The sequence below is a fragment of the Paramisgurnus dabryanus genome, chromosome 12 (assembly GCF_030506205.2).
Source record: "Paramisgurnus dabryanus chromosome 12, PD_genome_1.1, whole genome shotgun sequence".
NCBI classification, from domain to species: domain Eukaryota; kingdom Metazoa; phylum Chordata; class Actinopteri; order Cypriniformes; family Cobitidae; genus Paramisgurnus; species Paramisgurnus dabryanus.
Genome location: NC_133348.1, coordinates 16,251,778 through 16,278,983, shown reverse-complemented (window position 1 = coordinate 16,278,983; position 27,206 = coordinate 16,251,778). Strand labels below are relative to the sequence as shown.

At 38.2% G+C, this 27,206-nt stretch overlaps 1 protein-coding gene and 2 long non-coding RNA genes across 3 annotated transcripts; all 3 read right to left on the bottom strand.

The window, feature by feature from the left end:
• Window positions 1-6,826: 6,826 nt before the first annotated feature.
• On the bottom strand, window positions 6,827-27,198 carry rnf144ab (ring finger protein 144ab). Its single transcript, XM_065256856.2, has 8 exons — window positions 26,929-27,198; window positions 12,612-12,765; window positions 11,668-11,772; window positions 11,479-11,539; window positions 10,693-10,903; window positions 9,819-9,966; window positions 9,438-9,527; window positions 6,827-8,363 (listed from the first exon to the last, which is right to left on the bottom strand). The coding sequence occupies exons 2-8, from the start codon at window positions 12,744-12,746 to the stop codon at window positions 8,232-8,234; spliced, it is 882 nt and encodes a 293-aa protein (XP_065112928.1). The 5' UTR covers window positions 12,747-12,765; window positions 26,929-27,198; the 3' UTR covers window positions 6,827-8,231.
• On the bottom strand, window positions 19,447-22,576 carry LOC135738628 (uncharacterized). Its single transcript, XR_010528724.2, has 6 exons — window positions 22,239-22,576; window positions 22,038-22,143; window positions 21,854-21,934; window positions 21,684-21,763; window positions 20,346-20,445; window positions 19,447-20,265 (listed from the first exon to the last, which is right to left on the bottom strand). It is a non-coding gene; the product is annotated as an uncharacterized lncRNA (long non-coding RNA).
• On the bottom strand, window positions 23,327-25,468 carry LOC141283054 (uncharacterized). The gene is made up of 3 exons (XR_012338032.1): window positions 24,801-25,468; window positions 24,116-24,246; window positions 23,327-23,991 (listed from the first exon to the last, which is right to left on the bottom strand). It is a non-coding gene; the product is annotated as an uncharacterized lncRNA (long non-coding RNA).
• Window positions 27,199-27,206: the final 8 nt, after the last annotated feature.

Here is a 27,206-nt window from a genome sequence, read left to right as displayed (position 1 = left end):
GTACCTTAAATCTGGTTGTCATAAACAAATGAGTAACGTCCATTTTAGTAACAGATGAGAGTCGGGTGACAGCCCTGCTTTGTTCTCATTGGTAGTTGCTCCCAAAAATCGGTCATAAGTTGCATGAAATTAAACTTTTCTCAACTTTGTCCCACAACTGGACACGCCACATTCAGTCGCCAATGGTGACTGTCTCTGGAAGTCGCCAAGCTTCCACTGAAATCAATGAGATTGCGTCGCTCTGCTACTGCAAGTCGCTTATAATGTAAATGTACCTTTATGCCCCATTCAGACAGCCAGCGACCAGCAGTAGCAGAGCGACACAATCTCATTCATTTCAATGGAAACCTGCCGACTTCCGGCGGTACGAGTGAAGTGACCGTTGCCGTGTCCAGCGACGTGAGAAAGTTAAGAAAAGTTTAACTTTATGCAAATGTTGAGATAATTTCAGGAGCGACTACCACTGAGAACGAAGCAGTGGAGTTCACGTCATCCTTCACTCATCAGTTTCTGAAATGGATGGTACTCATTTGTTTTAAGACAAGCAGATTTAGAAACGTCTCATTGAAAGAGACGGGCGACAAACAGCGATAACATCGCTGGCTGTCTGAATGCTGCTTGAGTCCACACATTGCAGTTACCAGTAAATTACTGGTAATCTTACAACCCCTCTTACTGTTAAATTGGCAGCACTGATTTACAAGAAAGGTTCTGCTCACAAATCATCTGTTAACTGCAATTTACAAGTAAATCCTGTATGTGTGTAAGGGAATAATTGTAAAGACAGCAAATTGTTTACAAACGTAAAAAAATGGGCTACACACAGGGTGTGTTTGAATTCATGCGGAGCCACAAGAATTGTTCTGCAGATGACGTACCGAAAAAGCAAGTCGAAATTACACTTTTTTTCTCTTTAAATTTTCTGGGGACCATTTGGAACCTTTATGGACCCCAGTTTGAACAACAAATTAAGTCAATGGTTCTTAAAAGAAGCATTTCTTTCTTACATTTAAAGCACTATTTCTAAAACAGAAAGGTTTACTGAATGTTAAAGTTTATTTATGGTACCATACATGTACAGCCCAAAATGGTTCTTCTATGACATTTTGTTGCATTGTGAGTTCAAGGAGTGTAGTTTTCTAGTCATTCAGAAAACTCATTAACTAACAACGATTATTTTATGAAAATAAGTAATTCTGTGACGTATTCACAATCACGCATTTCCAACAACAACAACAACATGATTTATCATCTACTATGTTTGTGAAGTAGGAAAAGATCTGTCCCTCCTGCAATTTCCCCAAAGTGCACACACAACTATCCAGTTACTGTAGTCATGTCATATTTAATATATTAAATGAGTTAATGGATAAATGTTGAATAACGGTTCTCCATAAGGACCAAAGGTCATCTTGAGAGGGTTCATCTGTATAGTGTGGATCTAGAGCAGAGAGCGTCTGATACGCGAGGCGAAGTCTCCCCAGAGTACCCATCTGTTACCGCACAGCCATGACTGATTCAGAGAAAAGCCAGCTGGGCATGAGAACTAACCCAGCTCCCACTAGTCTAGGCACACTTTTAACATACTCTTACACATACATTCATTCATCTCAAAAAGATTTTACTAACACAGCTATTAGGTGTTACTGAGGGTCATGTACAAACTCTGCTGTTTTACACAAAAGTAGCTGATATTTATTGAGATGAATATGATTTTCTACCAGAAGACTCAAATAGACTCTTGGGAAATATAAGGATAAACAAGAAGTTTGTTGTGACAATTTTGCAGCACAACATACAACATAAAAGAGTCACAGCTTGAAATAGCCCACTTCCTCCGCATTTGGTAAACTAGGATGGTTAGTATTGGCGTTTCATGTGGAGGGAAGAAAACAGTATGCCTACTAGAATTAGCACATCACAGCAGTCAAGATGGGGTGTTTGGTTGAAACATGACTTCCAGATAACAGGGTGGCATTTCATAGACCAGAGACAAGATCGGATGCTGGCTGCAACTGAAAACTCATGGTGGGAGTTTGCATAAGTGTTGAATAAAAGCTTTTGCTAAATGAATAAATATAAATGGGGACTTTGCCAGTTCACATGCTATCCTTCGTAAAAAGCAAACTACATTTAACTTAGTTTTTCTATAGATATAGTACTGTATTTTGTAATAGAGTAACAGTTAACATCAATCCTTTTGATATAACATTGCCCACAAAGTGTGATGGTTTATTTTCATTTTTTTTAATTTAAAGGTGCAGTGTGGAAATTTTAGTGCATCTAGTGGTAAGGTTGCAAATTGCAACCAACGTTTCACCGGAATGCATAGAGAAGCTACGGTAGCTATCACCGGACAACCATGTCATTGTTGTAGACAACTTAATAAAAAAAGTTTGTCCGTTAAAGGTAGGGTAACAGATTTGATCTTGAAACATTTTTAGTTATGCTGGTCTCCTCACATCCTGATAGCAATCACTGTGTTAAGTTGTTTAAATGTATTCGTAGAAATTTATGTCATCTGTGAAAGGCGTAGGACCAAAAAATGTTCAACAAATCATAGATTTCGGTCCGAACGGACGTTTCCTTTTTTGTCCCTCATACGTAAGCGTAATTTGAATTCCCACCGCGCAGCGAGTCCACGCAGACACCATACGTCATCGGCGTGTTCACGTGTGCTCACCTCCTGTCTGTAAACAGCGAGAACAGCAAACTTTTCTGCTGAATTGACAACCTACACAGGAGCTACAAAACTAAAGGCATCTTTTATAACAACAACAGCAAAAACTGCCTGGATCAGCAAGAGCAAAAACCCAAATTAACATCGGTAACTTTACTGCTTTACCACGAGATGCATACAGCTACAGGAGGCAAAGAGTCTGAAAGGGTCGTTGCACTGTTTATTTTGGTAAGGTAGGTACGCGATATGTTTGTATTGAGATGGATTCAGATATTCTACTTTGATGAAACATTGTGTTGCTTATGAAATTTGTGTTCGTTTACGGATTAGCATAACGATATAGTTACTACGTCTAACAACCAAACGTGTGCTTAAACTAATTCTGATGTAAACCAGTTGTTTATGTTGGTTATTTTGGAAGTGTTATTCACTTTGTACTGCAAAGTTTTCTCACTGGTGAATGAGACATGAGATGTGACCGTCTGATCTGTGCGTGTTCATGTGTTTTGAAAGAGGTGTGACGTTGGGTGGCGATTTGACTTGAGGGTGGGATCGGGATTTCATTGCTAGGCGGCTACCGTTAGCATTTTTCAAAATGTGTTACCCTACCTTTAAGGGCTTCTGTAGAGACATGGCGGCACAAAAAGGCGACTTCCATGTAAGGGCACCCTCAGTGTATGTAGATAAAAGCGTCTCATTTTAAGGCAATAAAACATAACAGTTCATTATGAAAGGTCTTTATAGACCTCTGATAATATAGTTATGTATTTTATATTGTATTTCTGTCAAGAGATCCTTATAAAAGTAACACACTGCAACTTTAACTAGTGAACAATGTCAGAAAGCTGCCACAGTGAGTTTTAAATGCATCAAGCCAAAAGTCAATTTAAAAATAATTTTAAGGTAGAAAATTCAAATGTCGGCAATAGCAAAATATACATTGTCAGAACAATATGGTCAACAAATGGTCCCTAGCTGTCACTGGGGTGCAACTAAAGAGTTCATATTAGAGGTATAATGTTACCTCACAGGTACATAATATTGGTACCAATATTGGTACGTATATGAAGAGTTTGGTTCAAAAATCTTTAATTGTTAAAAAATTTAAGCCTTCATAGCTAAGTAGCACAATAAAACACAATAAAAACATAAGATAATAATAAACGATTTTTTGAACGAGTTGGTTCCAAAATGAGTCATCTCATTTTGGAATCAATCTCTTCTTATATACCATTTAGGTGCACATCAGGACCCCTTTAGAGGGTACTGTCCCACTAAAGCTTGGGATCATCTTTGGACATATTTTATGACAGTATAGACAATTTCCTGATAGTTACTTTTAAAAGTAATGCATTACTTATTGCGTTACTTGGTTACTTTTCATGGAAAGTAATGCTTACGTTTCTGTTAAGTTACTATGTGTTACTTTTTCTTACTTGGCTGAGGCTTGATATCTTTCAGGCCTAGCAGGTGTTTTTTATGATGGCAAAAATCTCAAGCTCTGGCCTGCCATCTCAGTTTCTGACTCAAATTGTTCCCGCTCAGGCATAATTCTGCGTTAATATGTTCAGTTTAATTCAGTACATTATTTTATTTTTAAATTTTAAACTGAATTAAACTGAAAAGTAACTTGCATTACTTTTTTAAAAAAGTAACTAAAATATTAATGTGTACATTTATAAAGTAATGCGTTACTTAACTTGTTACTTCAGAAAAGTACAATTATTACGTAATGTGCGTTACTTGTAATGCGTTACCCCCAACCCTATGTTCCAGTGTCTGTGTACTGGTTGTTGTATGGGCTTTCCCAATCGTCAATAAAGTACTTGTAAAAACAAAAAGCGAACAACCCACAGCCTGCTGGTCAATAATTTTGCATTTGATGGGGTAAGGCTACAGAAGAGTTGAGATTCATTGTACCATAAAGCAGAAGGTTTGGTCAGTTGTCACAGTGCGATCAGTGAAGGTCAAACTTTTTCTGCACGTGGAGGCAACAGCCGTGTGACCTTCAGGAGATCAGAGAGATACAGACCTTTAGCTTTGCAAAATTAACTCAGTTAAAATCAGAAATTGAGGTGACAGGACGACATCTATTATAATGAGTCTGAGAGCCAACTTCAATGTCTATTGAAGTTGTAAACAGAAGGGGGCATGAGATGAAAAAAACATGTTATGGTTTAGAATATCAAGTTGTTGAGCAAAATGTGAATGTTAATGATTTAAATCATCTTCGCATCTCAGCATAAACAACTATCCACATCCCATATTACACTCACCAGTGAAACATCTAAACAGTATTTAATTTAGCAGTTGGTGAGATGTGTGGTGGTTTGTCCTAGCAGCAGGCCTGTTTAGGCTTTTCAGGGCATACTGCGGAGGTTGGTGAAGGCCACAGAGGATACAGGGACCATCGCGCCTGCTTGTCTCCATCTGTAGCTGAAGCTGGTAATTATAGTTGGGAGAGGCGCCCGCAGCTTGATGCCATCTGCCAGCGGGACAGAAGAGCGAGGCTGAAGCAGGCACAAAGGCCCAGTGAAGTTCCCTAGCTGAGGCCGACAGGAGGACCAACACCTGCCAGCGAGCCGTTGGGTCTCAGACGCACCGTGCGGCCCGAGGACGAAGCACATGATGGTGTAAAAAAAGTTTTGGTCAAGAGATGGATGTTCGTAGCGAAAGCATTCCGCAAGATGTATTTCACACGGTTCACATGCAAATAAAAGGATGCCACAATGACTGTGAGGCTTTAAAATGCTGACTTCACAGGAAGTGTTTTATAAAGAATGAGGCGTTCCTACCATCTTGTGGTTAGATAAATGCATTGCAACTAAAGAAAAGTGATGCTTCTATTAAGGCCTTGCTTGAATTTCAGAAACTAGTGGACGTTGGTGCACACTTGCTTTAAACATTTTAGTCTGTTTAGTGACAGGCAGACAGCTGTGCTCCTGTCTCTCTCGGTCACTCATACAGTACTTGTTGGCACAGTGCATCACTCTGCAGTCTGCTCTTCTGCGGCCATGCCCTGCTCTGCCCATCCTGCGTGTCACCAAAGCTGGTGTGTGAACCGCTGGTAAGTGTGGACACAGATGGTGCGGGGGGAGCAGTGCATGAATATATGATGCTGGAGGGTGAAGTATAGCAGGTTGAAGCAGATGCCCATTGGCCCCGCGAGAGCCCCACTGCCCGGTCAGCCACGGCCCGTCAGCTTCCCACCAGATGCTGCAGCAGAACCCCAACTAAACCTCTCACGCCCTTTGAAAGATGGACGTTGACATATCTGATAGCATATTTAGGTTGAAGGGAACATTTCTAAAACTAAGACTTCACATGAATTTATGTAAGATTTGAGGTCAATATAAGGAGGGGCAACATACGCTCTCAGAAAAAGGTACAAAAGTTGTCATTGGGACAGTACCTTTAAAAAAAAAAAAAAGTATACCTTTTGTACCTACAAGGTGTATTTTATTTCTTCAAAGGTACATACAGTATTAGTACCTCATCTGTACCTAAATGGTACATAATAGGACCTTTTTAAAGGTTAACTTTGGCACTTTTTCCCAAAAGTGCATACTTTATATCTGTAATGTTTAGAGCACTGAAGTCTAGACAAGAACGAGCTTTTCCAATAATTAAGGGTGCACCGATAAATGCCGATATACACTAATAATACGCGGCCAACTATTTTGAATCGCACAGCCGATAATATTCACAGCTATTTCATGTAATACGGCTTTTGATCAGTAAGTCCTAATCGATCTGAAATCAATGTTAGTTTGAGTCGTTTATAACATGGATTTGAAAAAGCATCAAACATAATCATTATACATGTTGTTTATTATCATGAAAATACCTGGAAAGGTTTAAAAGAACAACAATATAAATATATCCTTACGCCATTTCCTGGAGCTGCGTGTCTAAGCTTCTTCGTCCGCAGCGCATATTGAGTTTCTGCACGAGAGCGCCCCCTGGCTTTTGGATGTAGCGGCATTTCACCGTAATTAATTGAGAAGCATCATCGGCCAATATATCGCGCACCCCTACCAAGAATTGAAGTACATTGTTAAAAAAATAATGAACTAAATGTGATGCACCTTAAAAATCATATTCACAAGCATTTGTGAAAACTAGTGCACAAGAAAGCAAGCCAAGTGCATTGCAGCATAATAATATATTTAAACGTGAAAAACATGTACATTATATACAGGTAGCTAAAAAAAATTGTTTCATACACTTAAACTGTGCAAAACATAGAATAAAGGTCATAATAATAAAAAAACTTTGTTTGGTATCAACCAAATAGTAATGCGCTAAACAGTGAGCACATTGGTTACACATCACATATTTTGGCAATCTGAATACCCCCAAAATAAATTAATAAATAATCAAACAACTCCTAGCATGACCTGACTGAAAAGAAAAAAGTTAAGCTTCACTGACCTGATTACTTTGACCTTAATTGGCATGCACATGGTAGTGCAGTTTGGGTTTAGATTTATATCAACAGTTTGAGGGAAAACAAAATGCAACATGTTTTATATCAACTGAACATCTCTGTACATGACATCATTTAATGTGATAAGCGAAACATATGATTTTGGTTTTTGTGATAGCGCTGACTGAGTCTTTCTGTAGCACCAACCCTATGAGCTCTGACAAGGCATCAGGTGGTGTGATTGCTACGTCTGTGGTGCTAAACTGATTTATATGGAAGAACAAGGTTTGCTGTCCCATGAAAACAAGCATATAAGGAAGCATCAACCGTAGAAGAGGATCTTCTGTTTTAAAGTCGTAGTCTTGCTTTGGCCTGTCTGATTCCAACATGCATTAAGAATGCACGGAGACTAGAAAAATTAAGAAATACTAAGGTCATGTGACTATGCTACAAAAATACAAGAAAGCACTGTTGAAGAAGAGCTTCTTCCTCTTATTCCTGCAAGATGCTGTGTAGAAGAATATGTCGGTGTTGTGTCCCACAATAAACAACATCAAAAAATACATTTAGTTAGCCTTAAAGGGATATTTTCTCTATCATTCGCTCACCCCACACTGTATTCTGTATTTACACAATAGTATACAAGTTATCCAACAGTGCCTAAGCTATACAATAAAAAGTCTATCCATGGTCCCTGTTTCTTCATACGGAAAGAATGTACTTTGGACTCTTCAATAGAAAAAAGCCATACAGATTTGACACAAAGGTGAGCAAATGAATGTTTCCGGTGAACACCACATAAAGTGAAGAAAAAGTGAATAGTGAGATTGACAACACATACAAGACAACAGAATTAGGAAAGCTACATATCACAGAGAGAACAATGTGCGAATCCTCCAAAACAAACTGTGTCTTGAATCAAAGTCCTTGTTTCCAAACACTATAGACTTGCTTAACTCCGACAACTCTGTCTCTTTGTAAACCTCCCCATTTCAATGTAAAGACCTGAGTCTTCTCCACTAACGTCCCAGTTGGAGCTACAAAAGCAGCTCAGAGATGGGGTTGTAGTTAAACCTCAGTCGACTGAGCCAAAAGGTGAACTCCTGAAGGTGGCCCAGGGCCCTAGGTAGGAAGAGGGTCATCGTCCCCACGCTTGCACTTGCATTTGCAGCAAAGTACAAAGGGAGTGGCCAGCAGAAGGAAGGGGGAGGCAACCAGCAAGAGCAAACCGAAACCAGCGAAGATGCCTACAACCTGTGCACAGATGATAGGAGAAAGAGGGAGATGTGGGAGATCCAGGGGGGGGAGTTTAAGAAAATTGAGGATAAAGAGGAAGTAAATACAATTTGAGTGTTTATACCAGCAGATTAAGGAGGTAAAAATGGCACTTTTTGAGGCCGGGATAGTTAATCCAAAAATGTAAATAATAATTTACTCAACCTCAGGTTGTTACAAACCTGTATACATTTATTATTTGTTCTCCTGAACACAAAGATATTTTAAGCTAACCAAACCCGGTTTTGAGCACCATTGATTTCCATAGTATTTTCCTTCACTACTATGAAAGTCAATGGTGCTCCTGTTTCCTACTTGATTACAAATGTGTATCCAGCAAAACAAAGACATTTACACAGGATTGTAACATCCTGAGGGAAAGTAAATAGTGACTGAATATTTTTGGGTGAACTATCCCTTTAAGTATGGTACCTGACCAGCTAACCACAAGATGGCAGTAGTGGTTTAGACAAATGGCTTAGTTTTGATGTCTTACGGCCTTAGTTATTGCCTTGTAATGTGTTAAAAAGCTTCAATATTTGGGGGTTATTAAATGTAGATGATACAATTTAGCATTTTAGGTAAAAAAAATTAACAAGGGCTTTCATGAAGTAGTATATTGGGTATCTTGCAGCCAAGAATTTCCTTTAAGGTGACATAGAAAAAAAACTTTATTTATCTAGGCATATATGAATAATAAGAGCTCTGTACATGGTAATGACATATCATGAGCCTCAAACACGTTTGTTCCCTCATTCTTATGTAAACCTCATGCATGCAAAAGACTGCTGGAAAACAGGCCAATCTCAACACCGACTGTGATGCAACATTTGAGATGTACGCCCCAAAATGTTTACTATAATGTGAGCTACTGGTGAATTAAACCATGTGTGAATGCCATTGCTACCTACTGTCTGTGCACGCTCTCTCTCTCTCTCTCTCTCTCTCTTTGTCTCACTCACCCACTTACTCGGAAGCCCTTTAAAAATGATAAGTGTGTTTCATCTAAGACCTCTAGTCTGGATGGGCAGGATCATGTTGTACAGCACACACCTGCGTCCGATGCCAGATGACGGAGGCTCTGGAGTGACCCAGTTTGTTCTGGCAGGGTCCTTTATCATAGTGAATCAGTAGGAAGTCATCCTGTGGAGACGGAGGAGGACTGTTAGTGTCACTTAAGATGAATATCATTAACATGGACAAGCAGCACAACTCCTTAAGTAAACCAGCTCAGGTCTAAGGCTTGTTATTAATCTGTAACTGTACTGGAGGAAGAAGACATTTATCTACAAAAGTGCAACTGTGTCTGAGGACTCATGTCAGAATATCATAAAAAGTGCTCAGCTGTGCTTATACACTAATACACAGCTGATAAATAATACACAGCTAAAGCAAATATAGCAATATAGTTAAAATTTCATATATGAAACGTACGTCGAGTGATTCCAGGCAGTACCAGCAGAAGGCGTGTTTGCAGTTCTTACACATCATCTGTGCGCAGCCTTCATCTCTTTCGATAAACACTTTACACTTAGGACAGCGTTTGATTGGGGCCTCGTCGTCCTGATCTTTCAGGTTAAAACTGAAAGAGATGGAGACAAATACAAGCAGGACATTTACATACGGTACTAACTAAAAACTTGCTGTTAATGTCCTCTCCAACTGTTAGAGGTTATAAACAGATGGATTTATGGATTTATTTTCAAACGCAAATATATCTGGTCATTTTAGTTTAAATGCACAAATCTAACATTAGACAGTAACAATCAGCAAAATTGAACTCTTAAGCCCGATTTATAGTCGTGCGTAGGTTCTACGCCGTAGCCTGTGCGTAGCCTGAAGCCACCTCGCAAAAATTTAAACCGCGCGTCAGATCTACACGGACTGCAAGCGCTGTGATTGGTCCACTAGAACCCCTCCCGTCAGGTAAAAAAACTGCGTCATAGGTATTTCCGTTTGTGACGGTGAAAACAAAGATGAGCCAAGTTGAGGAGTGATTTAACTCAAACTGCATCAAAAGTCGCTGTTTATTTTCTTCCATCATTGCTGGTCTTCTCAAATTATTCACAACAAGTTGCTGTTTCTTCTTCGTTTGTGGGTTAACTTGCTAAGCTTCTTCTTCTTCTTTGACGTTTGCACTGCTACTGTGGTTACTGCCTACTAGCGGTCTGCGCGTGTGTTTGCGCGTCGACGCAAAAGTATAAATGAAAACCGACGCGGAACCTACGCCGTCGCGGCTATCCCGTAGGACCTACGCACAACTATAACGAGCCCTTTATTCTAAACTCTAAGGTTTTGTAGTGTGTACCTATTTTCCCTGGGCAGGAAGGTGGCAATTGGAAGGCCCTCCTGACACCCCTGGCCTGTGTGGCAGTCTCTACTGCATGCGGAGCAGAAACGCAGGTTGCACTGAGGGCACTGCACAGGCTGCGCCATTTCCACCTCTTCTTCCTTCAGCTGGCACACAGCTTGGCATGAGGAGGATGGACACCAGGTCCTACAAGGATCCAGGAGCACCTCTGCATGAGCAAAATGAACAAACATTGCAAGTAGATGGCCATCTAGATCACACAATACATTTTTCATAAAAAATTTGTGTGAAAAAATAAAAAACTGCAGCAAATGCAGTATACCAGGGCTATTCAAATCTTACCCTGGAGGGCCGGAGCACTTCATAGTTTAGCTCCAACCCTGATCAAACACACCTGAGCAAGCTTATCAAGGTCTTCATGACCACTAGACAATCACAGGTGGTAAAGTTTGATAAGGGTTGGAGCTAAACTATGCAGTGCTCCTTCCCTCCAGGGTAAGATTTGAATAGCCCTGCAGTATACTAAACATTTCAGAAGTATGGAGCACTATACAGCAGGGGTCTCCAACCTTTTTGTGAGCAAGGGCTACCACAATGGATAAAATAATCTGGAGGGATACTTTTTGATATCGTCCACGTTGGAGACCCCTGATATACAGTATGTATGCGTTTACCTTTACATTTATGCATTTGGTAGACACTTCTCATCCAAAAATCCCCATAACCTTTGTGTGGCTAACGCAATGAGCTACATGAACATGCATGTATGCATCAGGGACTCACCTCGCTCAAATTGGAGTCTCCTATAACGTTGCATGACCTCAGCAGGCACCATATACTCAATCTACATTAGAGAAAAAGATTGTAAATGGGTAAGCAAAAGCCTTGATCCTTCAAAAACACCTAATTGTGCTTCATAACCTATATTCATATTACTTTCTGTCTCTGTGTCTAAATTTTAAGTTACCCTACCTCGTTTTCCTGTAAATGTCCCCGTTTTGGGCAGGCAGAGTCTGGACAGCTAATAGCCGCTTCGAGGCCTTCTTTAATGAGCAGGTCAACATATTGCTTCAAACACTGTACAACATAGATTTTTTTAGTAAAGTTATCTTTCAAAGAACAGACAGGAATAACAACAAAGGAGTTGTCACAGAAGACCTTGTTCACTCTGTCAGTCCAAATTAGATATAGACCGATATATCGGGCCGATATTTGCGAGTTTTATGTGTATCGGCATTGGCCGATACGTGGCTGCCGTGTTCGCCGATTTTTCTGGCATAATTTACAGAGAGAGTGCTGGAAGCCGCAAGCAATTGCAGGTCATGTGACTAAAAACAACCAACCTTTCCATGACAACATCAAAAGCTCGGCCTAAAAGCTGATCATAGCGGCACAAAGCGAGTTTTTATTTCTCCTCTCTATATATATTTGTAGTAGAAAAGTGCTAGAAATCAATATCCTTTGCTGATAGTTCCTCATCATTGTGGAGAGTGCAGTTCATGGTTCCATAGCACCCTCGCCTGTTTTTGTTAAATAAAGTGTTTTTTAAGTTAAATAAATGTAACTTTTTTAAATTGAGACGTGTAACATTTGGCATAATCATGGTGTCATTTTTATGATGTAAATGGAGTGAGCAAAAGCAGTATCGGCTTCAAATATCGGCTCAAGAAAATTGGCATACTGTATCGGCCATCATCGGCTAAGGCTGATGAAACAAAAATCGGTATCGGCACTGAAAAATCAATATCGGTCGATCCCTAGCCCAAATCCGATTCTAAATATCCAATTGGAATCCGATCATATTTAGCAAGTGTGACAAAAAACAACAACACATGAATTACGAAAATTTGTGATGAACAGTGTGGACACAAGAATTGGATTTAAACTGACAGTGTGAACATAGTCAAAGTCCTTACCAGACTGCAAAACATGCACTGGCACTGTGATATGGTGGTCATCTGCTCCATGGGAAACTCTCCCAGACAGAGTTTACAGGACAGAAGGGGCGCCAGGTCAACATCACAGCTGGGTTCATAGCGAGAGATGCTCATGGTACAAGGATCTGGGATGCTAGGAGACAGACAGACAGCATCACTGCAGACAGCATACTGACCCAATTCACTTTATTGCACATCATTGTGAACAATTAACAATTTTTCCACCCCTACAATCACATGACTTCATTTAGTCCTCATATTGCATTCACTCGATGTAAAGTGTGTCTATATTTCTCACTATGCTGCTAGGTAACCCAAAGAAAGCTAACAACTATCTCTCAACAGGAAAGCCATATAGTACATACACGGTACCCCCAGAGAATACAAGCAGCACAGAGCATCTCATTTACACAAACACACACATACAGTTGGCACCTTAAAACCGTTACTAAAAACCACAACTAAGAAATGTCTGTAGTTTAATATACCACCTAATCCATGTGAGACTACATGCCAACATAGGCTCAATCAATTTTTGAAAGATGATCAAATGTGTTTCTCCACAGCAGATATAAATGTGGGTGGAGACAGATGGAGACTGTGTGCTTGCGTCCGCAGTCTCTCATCGTGTTAGCATTGGAAACAGTCGACAGTCCAAAAAGCATCTGAGTGGGCTGTGTGCGTGCATGTCTCTCTCTTCAGGCAGCACACCCACATATCTTCACAAAACACTGAATCTTATATTATGCCCTATAGCAAATACTGTGAGACTATCTAGGGATTCATACTGCAATCTTAAAAAAAACAAGCAGACTATCATATTTTCTCTTGAATGTAAAGGTAAAACGGCGTTACAGCATTATATGGCACGCGACGTTACAGCAACATGTGGCATGCGCCGTTACGGGAAGGCGTGGCATGCACTGTTACACAAGGCGTGACACGCGCCGTTACGGCAAGGCGTGGCATGCGCCTTATGGCAACATTTGTGTGGACGTAATATAGTTATCATTAATGTTATCTTTATAGTTATCATTCTTGGTGTGAAAGGGCCATAGAGGCAGCTGGAGCATTGCTGGAGCACACTGAACTTTGAAATGCCAAAGCTGAGGATGGAGATGTGCAACATCCTTGCCCAGTACCGAACTCCTGTATCCGCTGACAGAGGTAGTCTGAACTAGCACTTTAGCAAATTGTCTTAGTGTAAGCACATTTCAAAGAGCACAGTTTAATTTAATAAGTGTCATTTAATTTTACTAAAAGTGACAGTGGAGATGAGATGCTGCAATGGATAATACGAGCCTGTATAGTGGAAGTATGAAAGAATGATAACAAATGAACTATTTTTAATCTATTTAGGTTAAAGCTAATTTAAGATTTACTCCATTCACAAGCCTACACAACTGTCACTCCAACTGTCTGTCCTGTGCTGATGGCTTGGATGCAGTCAAGAGCTTGGGGAAATAATATCCATAAATATCTTTTTTAACTGGTATATAAGGACATTACATATTGAACTGCTATGTTTTATTATTACTTTAGAATGAGCCATTTTTATCTACATACAACTGCTCTACAGAGCGCGTTTCGTCACTACGTTGTCTCAGACTATGACATTTTATCCTGTGGCGGCATACTGTAGCTGTATGCGTTTCAGAAGGGAGGGGTGAGCTGTGGACCGCTAGATTCCGCTAAAATCTAAACACGGCACCTTTAAAGTATAAATTCTGTTAATAATTACATTTTAAAACTCTTATTAAGATTTTTCTAATAAATTTCAGTCAATCCAATTACAAGTCAGGGCTCCAGACTGCCACCAAGATTTGAGAGTGGGCCACTGAATTTTACATCCAGTCGCACACGTGCGACCAGTAAATTTTGACCTTTTTTTGTCATGTGACACTGAATTTGAAACAGCACATTGTACTTTCTGCCTCTATCATCAAATTATTTATTAGTAATACAGTGGAAATTAGTAGAAATGTGAATATTTGGTTAGCATGTTGATTTACGGTGTGTGCCCCTAAATTTTCTGGTTGTGGTTGCACTCCTAAAATTTTCAGTTGGGGGCCACTGTGCTCCTAGTGAAAAAAGTTAGTTCGGAGCCCTGCAAGTGATCAGATAGAGAGGTGTAAAACATTTTGTGTTAAAACCACAAAACATACATCGTGAGCTTATTTGTAAGCAATAATTGGTCCTGATGCAATGAAGCAAAGCAGCTTTAGATGAAATGAATCAGAAAATGCACAAATAGTCAATGAAAACAGCAATGCGTCTCACCTGACCACTTATGATCACATCACTTAATGAATGAATGCATCTTAATATCGAGTATAAATGATGTCATTAACTTGTAAGCATTGCCATTTACACCAAGATTCTCAGTAAGCCTACAGAGAGCACACAACACACATGCTTGCCTTTGGCATCCTTTGGCAGGATGCGTGTCAACAACTTTAGCACAATGGCTGAATTGAATGACCTAATTGGATTACACTACAAAGTGAAAACCATGTGCCAAGTTGGGTTTACATAACATTGTAATTTTTATTTTATTATGCCATCTTTATCTACTATTTGCATACTATTTGTCTAAAGATGCATACAAACCGTTGGCAACCGGAAGTGGGCATGTCCAGCTGAACGACAAAGTTGAGAACAGTTTATGCAACTTTATGCCAATGACGAGCGACTTTAGGGAGTGACGACCAATGCGAGTGAGTGAAGCAGTGGAGTTTACATCATTCTTTCGTCATTTATTGAGAGGACGGTTACTCATTTGCTGACCAGACCTACATTTCACTGCAAGTAGCTTGGGAATACCCTAGTATGTGACAAACAAATAACATTTTGTTTATTAAATATTGTTTCACGAGTTCGAATTCACATGTAATCACTAGGGAATGAGATAAAGCATATATGGCATGCTGTCCGAAGGGAAGGCTCGAGCTTGGAATTTTAGCTCAAACCCAGAGTACTCCCCCATCTTTAACTGGGATAGATGTACTAACTGAAAGTAAGGCCATGGGATGAAGGAGGGATGCTGCAAAAACTGTCACGGGACAGAGGTGATGGACAGCTATATATAGACACCTCTTTGGGCAGATTGGTCGGATTACATGACTGTGCTGTTCCCAAAAAAGCTTAGTTAAATAAATTTCATTAACTGGTTAAAAACACAAATGATTGCTCAAAGGTTCACAGGAAAGTTTTGTGGACAAAACAACACAATTGCAGGGGAAAGTCTAATATATTTAAGCAAAACCTCTTAAAGAGTAACTAAACCCTAAACCAACTTTTTTTAGTTAATGATCTGTAAGAATGATGCTTTATTAGTGCTGTTCATTGATTTTAGTAAGTTTTTTGACATTTGGGCATAAAGTGTTTCAATACTACAATATATGGTGTAAAAACGTCTGAGTGCTGCCCTCTTCAGGTTGAACGGTGGCTACTGCAGTTGAATTTTCCTATTGGATGTTGGGTCCAAAAAATTACTCGTGACATAAGCAGATTCAAGCTCACCACGCCCTTGTTACGATCTCACCACACACTTAGTTCGTCCACTCTATCTCCGTTGGGATCTGCCCACTTTTCTTGCATTTTTCAAATACTGCCAGTGGGTGGAGTCACGCTCTGACCAGGGGTTTAGTTACGCTTTAAGCAAAGAGGAACAGACAGCAATAAAAACAAAAATCCCAGAAAAGTGTGATTGGACACACAGTTATTCCTGCAAGAGTTCTGGAGTGTAGCGTGTTCCCACCAAGCATAGGAAGTGAACTCTGCCCAAGGAAACAGCAACACTTCCTGCAGTTGGCATACACATAAGTTTAAAAAACAGAGCTGCTCTTTACATGGGAAACAAAAAACAGCAAGCGGCTCCCGCCTTCAGCTAAACTCAATCAAAACATGCGTGCGTGAACAGCAGAATGGCGTTTGTGCCAGGACCGGTCATTTCTCTGAACTGAGATCTGTTTAAGTTTCACAACAACTTATTTCAGTTGCTTCATAGTTAAGAGAACAGCATTTAAACATGACTTATTGGGGTATAGGCTAGTCTAACAATCTCATCTGACGTCATTAAAAGCGCGTTTTTAAGGTGCAAAGTACTGACAGATGTTGATCTGACAGGAAGTTTCGTTTTATCAGGGTTCAAGGTCAGATAATATATTTCATAAAAGTCTAGTCTACAAATGGCATAGCAACCTGTTCTTTCAAAAAAAGTAAAAGAGAATCGTTGGAGTCTTGGAGAATCGTGACACCCCTACGAACACATGACGTGGGAAATAAGATCACAGGAGATAAAAGACATCTGTGTTCTTCAAAATAAGAAATGAGATCATTACAAAGTGTATACAATGACACAGCAGACTGTGCACCAGAAAGCACTGGGACGGCTAAAGAGATGAATCTCTAGAGGGCTTTTCCCATTTCAGTTAGACGACATGATCTAAAGCGGATTTAACAGATTACCTGAATGGCTGAGATCAAAGGATTTGTAGCAGTTCAGAATGCACACACATCCTGTGTCATTTAAAAAATATATAGTATTAAAAGAATGATTATATGATATATTTATAAGTAGTTAAAAAAAGTCGCAATGGACAATACAGTTCCTTTTAAAACCAGGTTGCCTTTTACTTTTTGATAAAACTTTAATCTTTGTTTAAAAGTCAACGTCCTAAATAGCTTGGAGATTAACCTACTTTCCTTCTAGTGATTCATTCACAGATATGTTAACATTCCCTTTTTCTTTGCAGTAATTCCATGTAAGGCTAAAAAATTGTTAGGAATTTTCACATTCTGGTTTGAAGGGCGTATCAAAAAACAAGCACACTTCTAACATTACATAAACATTTATTAATTTAGCAGCCACTTTTATCCAAAGTGACTTACAAACAAGAGAGCATTTACCATAATGACATACAAAAACTATTAGTCGCTTTACATGTCAGTCAGATGGCTCTTCCTTTATGGACTCATGGCCAGTTTTAAGTTGCAAAAATCACAATTCCTTCTGGTCTGGCTCCACGAGACTGATAATAAAGCCAGGCATCAGCATGCAGTGAGTCACCTCAGAGAGCCATTGGCCCTGACTTGAAAATAAGAAAGAACTGAGCGAACTAAAAATTCAAAGAATTCATTTCTCTCTGCCTGAGAAAGAAATCATCTATCTGGGCCGAAAAAGATGCAAAACATCAGCGTAATATTGTATTACTTTGACGCAATGTAACAGCGTGTGTTGTCGTGTAGAGCTGGAAGACTGAAGGCTGGCAGGAACAGCGTGTTCCGGACACAGGAAGTCCATGTGCATTTTATGAAAGGCACATTCAGCACTGACCAGCTGTACTACAGCAAACACTAATGCCCCTCTTTCATGCTCAGTCCGGTTCTTTAACATCACACTAGGTTTGAACAACTTCCCCTCTCTTCACCTTTATGTCTACAGATCCCAGTTGAGGTTACAGACTTCAGATAAGCCACCTATAATGGTTGAGGAACAACTCCAACCACTGGCCTTCAAAGAAAAGGTCAGGCGTGACGCCACTACAACTGTAGATCAAGCACTGGGTCACTTCCAGACTGGCCATAGACCAATAAAGAAACAAATCCTATAGCTGTAGTTGCCAGTGGAGTCAAACTAAGCTGAATGACTTTGCTGGCGTTTATATGCATGAATAGAGCACAAGACCTTTTGAACCGGTGGCCACTGAACTCTACAGGCCATGCAGTAATAATGAAACGTTTACAAGTGCTTGTGTGTGCGTAAGAAATCCTCATTATAACTGCTTGAATCAAAGACAACAGAAGTCTATGGTATGTTTGTGTGTTATAGTATGACATGTCACTAGCCGTTTGGATCAAAGCATCTGCTATATGTAACTGTTAAACTAACCATTTTAACCAGGGGCCGGCGTCGACTAGGGTGCCTCAATAAACTACCAAGCAGGCCACAAGATTACTTAAATTATTTTATATTACACAAAACAACCTTTAAAATAAGCTAAAACAAGTAAAAAGGTGGTTATATGAAAAGTCTATATTTTGTTGATCAGAATTGTCACAGTTGGGTGGGTTGGGGTTTCAAACATTGTTATGGTGGACAACGAGGGGGCTTTGAAGTCATCAGACAGGTTAACCGACTTCCCTAAACAACCCAGCAATAGTAAAAAGTCATTTTTTGACTGATCTAAATGCTGGCACGTTACTTCACTTGTTTCCCAACCAGGGGGCCGGGCCCACAGCAGATTTCCAAGGCGGCCTCAAAATGACTTAAAATTATTATAAATTGGACAAAACAAGCATTAAAATAAGCTAAAACAAGCAAACATCAAGATGTTTCTTTTTTTGGTCATTTTAGTAGCGAATCTGTCTAGTTATTCCAAGCTCTAGTTTATTGTAATTGGAAAAAAATCCTGACTGAGTGGGGGGGCCTTCAAATATTGTTGAGGGCAACTAGGGGGCCTTTAAGTAAAAAATGGTTGGGGACCACTGCTCTAGCAGTACACAACACTTCACTAAATAAATGTTTTTTATTCGTATAACTGGCACCCTTGTCAAAAAATCCTATAGGATTTTTAATAAGAATCCTGTACAGGAATCCAATTAGAATTTCTATCATATTTTGGAACCGTTCCATTAGAAAAATCCTATAGGATTCCATTAGAAAAATCTTATAGGATTCCATTAGAAAAATCTTATAGGATTCCATTAGAAAAATCTTATGGGATTCCATTAGAAAATTCTACAGGATTCCATTAAAAAAAATCTTATAGGATTCCATTAGAAAAATCTTATAGGATTCCATTAGAAAAATCTTATAGGATTCCATTAGAAAAATCTTATAGGATTCCATTAGAAAAATCCTAAAGGATTCCATTACAAAACATCTATGGGATTCCATTAGAAAAAATCCTATAGGATTCTATTAGAGGATATTTCTAAAGGATTTTAAGACACGACAAAAATATCCTTTAGGATAATTTGTAGAGGATTTTAATGGGATCCAATTAAATTTTTTGTTTCTTAAAATATGCTTTCCTCTTTTTGATTTTGTATATTGTTGTTACACTGTAAAACCCGAAAAGTTAACTCAACTTAAACCGTTTGAGGAAACCGATTGCCTTAAACCAAACATTAGTATAAAAAATGATGACAGAAAAGGGTAAAATTATTACAGTTTATTAAACAATTGTTTATTTTACAAACATTTTTTTGCTTTTCTGTCCAAATTCACATTAAAACTAATATTAGATTTACACATTCCTTTATGAAATATATCCAGTATTCCTTTATGATTTTAATAGACTCAGTGTATTGCGCACTTTTAATAAATCAGTGTACTGTTCCTTAACTCAAACGACATTTAAACATTTTTAAGACGTACACATTTCCCATGAAATTTCCAAATTACACAGGGTCACATTTGTCTATGCCAAGCATTGAGAAAAAAACAAACATTATTGTTTCACTGATAAAATTGTGGTGTACTCACAGCATAATGAGTAACTGAATAGGTCCACTTGTAGTAACATTTCTTTAGTTTTTGTTGTGTTAATGACAGTTGGTAGATGAAAGTCAGTCAACCTCCTCAATGGTAAAGATCCAAAACTGCTCTAGACACGTTCATACTTACCTGTGAGAAAACACAAAAGTATGAATAAATGTTTCACTAACAGAACTGTGGTATACTAACAACTTAAATAAATGTGGTACCTTTAAAGTTTTTGCATGTGAATAATGGTGGGTTGAGAACAGTCAGCCAGTCTCCTCAGTGGTAAAGATCCAAAATTATGCTGGATGCATTCGTGCTAACCTGGGAGAAAACACACAAATATGAATTACTTTTCCACTTACAGAACTAGGGATGTGCATTTATGTCATTTTTTCATTTCGATTAATCCATAGGTCTGAAGAACGAGTACTCGATTAACTGGGGCGGGGCAATCAAAGGGGCGTACACGTCATGGTGAAAATTAAAATATTTTTATTAAAAACACTGAAATAAAACTTAATTTTGAAGAAACTACGACAGAACAATGAACACATACTAGATTATTAATGAATTAAATGTTTTTAACAGAAACCTCTAATAGGAATAGCTGCGTGATGAAGTGAATCTAAAGGGTTAATAAGCACAAACCGCTTTCTATATGACACACTCTAAATATAGTAAGCCTTTATACAACATAAATTTACATTGTGCATCTATCTGCATAAAATGCTAGACTTCAACTAAGTTTTCAACTAAGTTATGTACAGAAAGTTTAACTCCCATTGTGGATGTGCACCATAAACAGCGCCCTTTTAAACACGTCCAGTCAAAGCACAAGCTTCATAACATTAAGCAGCTTTAAGTCTTTTGCTATTATTTTAGCGATTAGCTGTGGCGTGTCATCCCCTTACCTGTTCTCAGTCAAGATATAATGTTAATGCTCGTATGGCTCTCTGGTATCTTTTTACATTGATGTTTAAATATGAGATGATAACCTTCCCCTAATCTGTTCTCAGTCAAGATGTAATGTTAATGCTCGTATGGCTCTCTGGTATCTTTTAACATTGATTTTTAAATATGAGATGATAACCCATTGAACTTTTGACGGCGCTGTACTTTTTCACCTGACTGACTGTATTTCTGAAAATCAGGGCATCTTTTTAAACAATAATGCCTCAGTGATGTGAGGTGTGACCGGCTTCACGGGATCGGCGAGTTGCCGCGCATTGCGCGGATCGAGGGGTTGCCGCGTGCACGGCGGGTGCGCGGAATTATCTGTTTGTTTTTGAATCATGCATGGTAATGTTACTGATGTCATACGCCGGTCTGCATAGCTCAACACAATGTCAAACACGCATCTCCAGACCCAGCCTTTACTACCACATGCGCTTGTAATGCTAACCAGACATCCAATGCCGTCATATCCACAAAAAATAAATAAATAAAGCCGCATGATCATCGTTTTTGTGATCGATCATCGATGCCACGTTCGAGTACTCGTGCCCATCCCTATACAGAACTGTAGTATACTCACAACATAATAAATGTGGTAATGTTACCTTTAAAAGGTTTTATGAGTGAATGGCCATCCGTCAGTCCTTACTGAGAGAAATTCTAATTTGCACGGGAAACACTTGTGCTAAACAGTAAGAAAACACACACAAATATGAATTAATTTCCCAATGAAAGAACTGTTGTGTACTGAACATAACAAATGTGGTAATGTTACCTTTTAAAAGGTTTTATGAGTGAATGGCCGTCCGTCAGTCCTTACTGAGAGAAATTCAAACTTGCGCGGGACACACTTGTGCTAAACAGTAAGAAAACACACACAAATATGAATTAATTTTCAATTGAAAGAACTGTGGTGTACTAAACAATATTAAAAGAACAAATAAATGGGGTAACGTTACCTTTAAAAGTTTTTTATGAGTAAGAATGACCGTTTGGTCGAGAACAGACAGCCAGTCAATCAGTCCTTACTGAGAGAGATTCAAACTTGCACGGGAAATGTTTTTGCTAAACAGTAAGAAACACATAAATATGAATACATTTTTCACAACTGTGGTGTACTCAAAACATAATAAATGAATGAATAAATGTGGTAACGTTACCTTTAAAAGGTCTTGAATGACCGTTTGGTTGAGAACAGACAGACAGACAGAAAGTCAGTTAAAGTTAGTCCTTACTGAGAAAGAAACACACATAAATATGAATTAATTTTTCACTTACAGAACTGTGGTGTACTCAAAGCACACTAATCTGCTGATAAAAATGAGTGTGAGGTCAAATTGCTGTATCAATGTCGTGTTGTTTCATCGTATGTCCAACATTACACAAATTACTGTAACCGGGTGAGTATTACAATGTAGAGTCACGACAAACAACATGTTTTTAAAGTTTAAAGATGCTTTAAAGGACAAGTTCGGTATTTTAGACTTAAAGCCCTGTTTTCAGATTGTTTATGGTGAAATAGAATGGTTTTGACTGAAATTTCGACATTTGCGGCTGCCCTGAGAATTTTCGTGTGTTTGTGTTTCAGCTCAGACCTCTACAATGGGTTTAATGGTGCACTGGAACAATCCTTCCTAAAATGCATTAAATTTTCGTTTACAAAGACGTGAAACTCACCGAGTGGTCAGGGGTGTTCACTGGTATGCTCACACAAAAATCGCTCCAAAAGACGCATTCCAACAGGTTTTATCGTAGTTTTTGCCAACTCCATTGACTTGTATTAGATGTGCTGTGAGGTACGTATTACTCCGCGCCGGGAACTTTGTTTCTATTCTTGCAATTGGCAAAGGCGGATTAGCGCCACCACCTGGGCTGGAGTGTCTATTATTCAAGCTCTAAGCGGAAGAATGTACGGGTGTGAGGCGTTTGGAAAAATAGGTCCACAAGTTAACAACGAATGCTAAAATAGCTGTTGGAAAGCATCTTTTGCAGCGATTTTTGTGTGAGCATATCAGTGAACACCCCTGACCACTCGGTGAGTTTCACGTCTTTGTAAACGAAAGTTTAATGCATTTTAGGAAGGATTGTTCCAGTGCACCATTAAACCCACTGTAGAGGTCTGAGCTGAAACACAAACACGCGAAAATTCTCAGGGCAGCCGCAAATGTCGAAATTTCAGTCAAAACCATTCTATTTCACCATAAACAATCTGAAAACAGGGCTTTAAGTCTAAAATACCAAACTTGTCCTTTAAAAAGGTTGAAAGAGTTTGCAGTGCTTACCTGTTAGCTCTTCATATCTGTGTCCTGGCTGTTGCTTACTTATTTGGTTTAATTTATGGTTAATCATTTGCAGTTTTTGAGTTCATATCACAGTTTTTATTAAGTGAAATTTACTTTAAAAAATAATAAGTTTAAAAAACTCATTTCGTTTAGTGACTTACACTGTTAGGTTTTACAGTGTATATACATAAAAAATAAAACAAACAAGGCTGAAATAAGAGGTTATGGGCTAAATAACCAAGGAGCACACATACTAATAAAAAGTATATGCTTTGGATAAAGCCGTCCACCTAAAGCATACATGTTTCCACCTGGGTGGTCCACCTGGGGTTACATCATGTGTATATATAATATTTATGCATTTGGAGACGCTTTTATCCAAAGCAACTTAAAGTGCATTACAAGCTGCTTATTATTTGTTTCAAACCCACAATGACCTTTTGCATTGCAAACGCAATGCTCTACCACGGAGTTATACATGAACAGCTCTAAGGCTCTAGAAGCAGAAAGGGCAGTCATGTTGTTTTTTGTGTTAATAAGAAAACAATTAAAACCCAGCAAAACCATACTTTGTAATTATGCTGTGTTTGAACAAAACAATTTCTTACCTCTTTTGAATAGAGTATTAGTGCTGATAACAGGTAAAAGATAACAGACACAGTGATAAATGCTTATAACTGTAATTATTTTATTACATACTGTAATCATATTATATTTGTTACTTTCAAAAGGTAACAAAATCTATATTACATTACCGTGAAATATCTTTTAATGCAAAGCAGTAATTTTCACAAACAATGACTGTGGTGCCTTTTTGACATCATCTGCACATTTCTGGGAGATGGTCTTCCACTAAGTTCCATATGGAATTCATTTTTGAGGTAGCCTATAAAATAAAGAAATAGAAAACATATTTTAACAAACAAAAATTAATAAATAATGTCATTAGTTGTAAATTCTGTTCATAGTCTAAATTTAGAGATTTGAGAAAGTAGAATTGTTTTAGAAAAAACAGATCTGTGGACATACATAGTAATATACTTTAAGTAGGTTGGTTTCTACACAATTTGAGACCTTTAATGGCTGATTGTTTAAATTGAATGAAATAACCAAGAAAACTCTCTTACAATGTAGTGAGCAGATCGCATGAAGTGTCAGTGTTGTTAACTGTTATTCTTATCAACTGAAGATTTAAAGTTACCACATTTACACCATTAGTACTTTATACACTAGATTTACATTAGAGAACAACAAGCTGACGTGCTGAGCCACGCGCTGATGGTGTTTGTTCATTCATGTGTTCACATAAAGTATGACTTTTCTTTCCCATGCACGGAGAAAAGACAGTAACATTAAACATAACTGCGGTGTCCATAATAGTTGCCATGGCTCTCTCTTATAATAATAAAATAACAATTGTAAAACTTTGTTTGTAGTTACCTCTATTCTGGTTAAAAAGGCGAGTTCAGTTTGAGAAAAGTGACGCAAGCTCTTTGACGTGCAGCAAAGCTGTTATGAACTAACATCAACAAAAAGGTCGATAACTTATCATTACTAGTTACAACAAACATTTAATGCCTATCCAGTTTTGTCGTTTTATCACCTGAATTTGCGTATTTTGCACGGATACTCACTCTCTCGCTTCATTCATAACGGTTAAGAATGTTGCTGGGTAACGGGAACAACAACAGTAGCTTATAATGAGAAATTATGTTTTACACACGCTTACATTTCTAGACTGTGCAAAATATTGAAAAAATAGTAAAACTTAGCCACTTACCAGTTGTTTGTGCTCCTCAGAGTTTCAGTTTCCATTCAGACGAACTGAGTTGTGGCTAGAAGGGATACTAACCGGCTTACAGCTGTGTCCAAAATCTCGTGAGCTCTCGCCGAACGAGCGCTGTTTTCAGCTAAACCCAACATCTCGCGAGATTTGGCCGTAGCTGTACTTCATCTAGCCAGAACCCTCAAACTGCTGAAGTTTTTGAACAGGACAAAGGATGCCTATGCCCAATGTTAATGACTACAAAGTGTGATAGGGAAGTGTAGACATTTTATGTATAAATATACAAATTATTTTATTTGTATTTTATTATGATTACTTGAGAAAGACACAATTTATTGTTGCTGTTGTTGTTGTTGTTGTTGTTATTATTATTTATTACTGGTGCTCTTTGCAGTTAACTACATGTGTGATTTCTTATATAATAGAAATCTAATAAGTCAAATATGATCCTATAGGTCAAAATGAAATTTCGATAGGGTGTATAACAATGTCAAACAGGATTTGTAAAATCAAATACAATTCTAAAGGATACACTGAAAATCCACTAAAATAAATCTGAATTTCCAATAGGATTGTATAATCCTTTAGAATCATACAGGACAAATTAAAATCCATTAAAATAAAGCTGAATGCCCAATAGGATTTTAAGAATCCTTTAAAATCCTACAAGACAAAGTTAAAATCCACTAAAATATATCTGAATGTCCGATAGGATTTTGAGAATCCTTAAGAATCCTACAAGACAAAGTTAAAATCCACTTAAATATATCTGAATGTCCAATAGGATTTTGAGAATCCTTAAGAATCCTACAAGACAAAGTTAAAATCCACTTAAATATATCTGAATGTCCAATAGGATTTTGAGAATCCTTTAGAATCCTACAAGACAAAGTTAAAATCCACTAAAATATATCTGAATGTCCAATAGGATTTTGAGAATTCTTTAGAATCCTACAAGACAAAGTTAAAATCCACTAAAATATATCTGAATGTCCAATAGGATTTTGAGAATCCTTTAGAATCCTACAAGACAAAGTTAAAATCCACTAAAATATATCTGAATGTCCAATAGGATTTTGAGAATTTTTTAGAATCCTACAAGACAAAGTTAAAATGCACTAAAATATATCTGAATGTCCAATAGGATTTTGAGAATTTTTTAGAATCCTACAAGACAAAGTTAAAATCCACTAAAATATATCTGAATGTCCAATAGGATTTTAAGAATCCTTTAGAATCCTACAAGACAAAGTTAAAATCCACTAAAATATATCTGAATGTCCAATAGGATTTTAAGAATCCTTTAGAATCCTACAAGATTCTATGAAATTCTAAAAGGATTTTTTGACAAGGGCAAACACATGTACAACCATATGAACATCACAGTGTATTAAATCCTATAAGCGGTTATTTAATAGAAATAATACAGTTGATATAAAAAAAAACAGTGACTCGGGACCTGTTGTATAACTTAGCCCTCATAAATGACACGTAAGTAAGGTTTTATTATGGAGTTCCCCCGGATTATGTTAATCGAATGAGCAGCAACACTAAGTTACATGCTGAGATTTCCCAAACGCCCAATTAAGCTAACACCTTAAATATCTGTTGCATACAATAAAAATAAGTCTAAAGGCAACAACTGTTCATTTTATTATACAATGTGTATCGTACCGTGCAGCAAAAAAAAAAAAAAAAAAAAAATCACAGCTGTTATATCAGAATGACGTGTCAATACCTCGTTAGCTTTTATGATCACAAAACATCGCACGCACTGCTTACCTTTGGTTGAATGCTGTATGTTAGTTGTCAATCTGTCACCGGAATAATATCGGCTTCATGCAGAAATAGGCTCAACGTCTTTTTATATGTCCGCACTTGCAGGTAGATAAAATCATGGCTAACAGAAGACAGCACAGAAAAGCGAAAAACACATAAAATCCCAGGGAAGCGTTTTTGTCCTCAGCTGGACGGACTGTTTGCCGTGACTCTCTGGAGCGGCGCCATTTGACTGCGCTTGAAAGCGAGCGACTCTTGAGATGTGCTGTTTTGAGATCAGA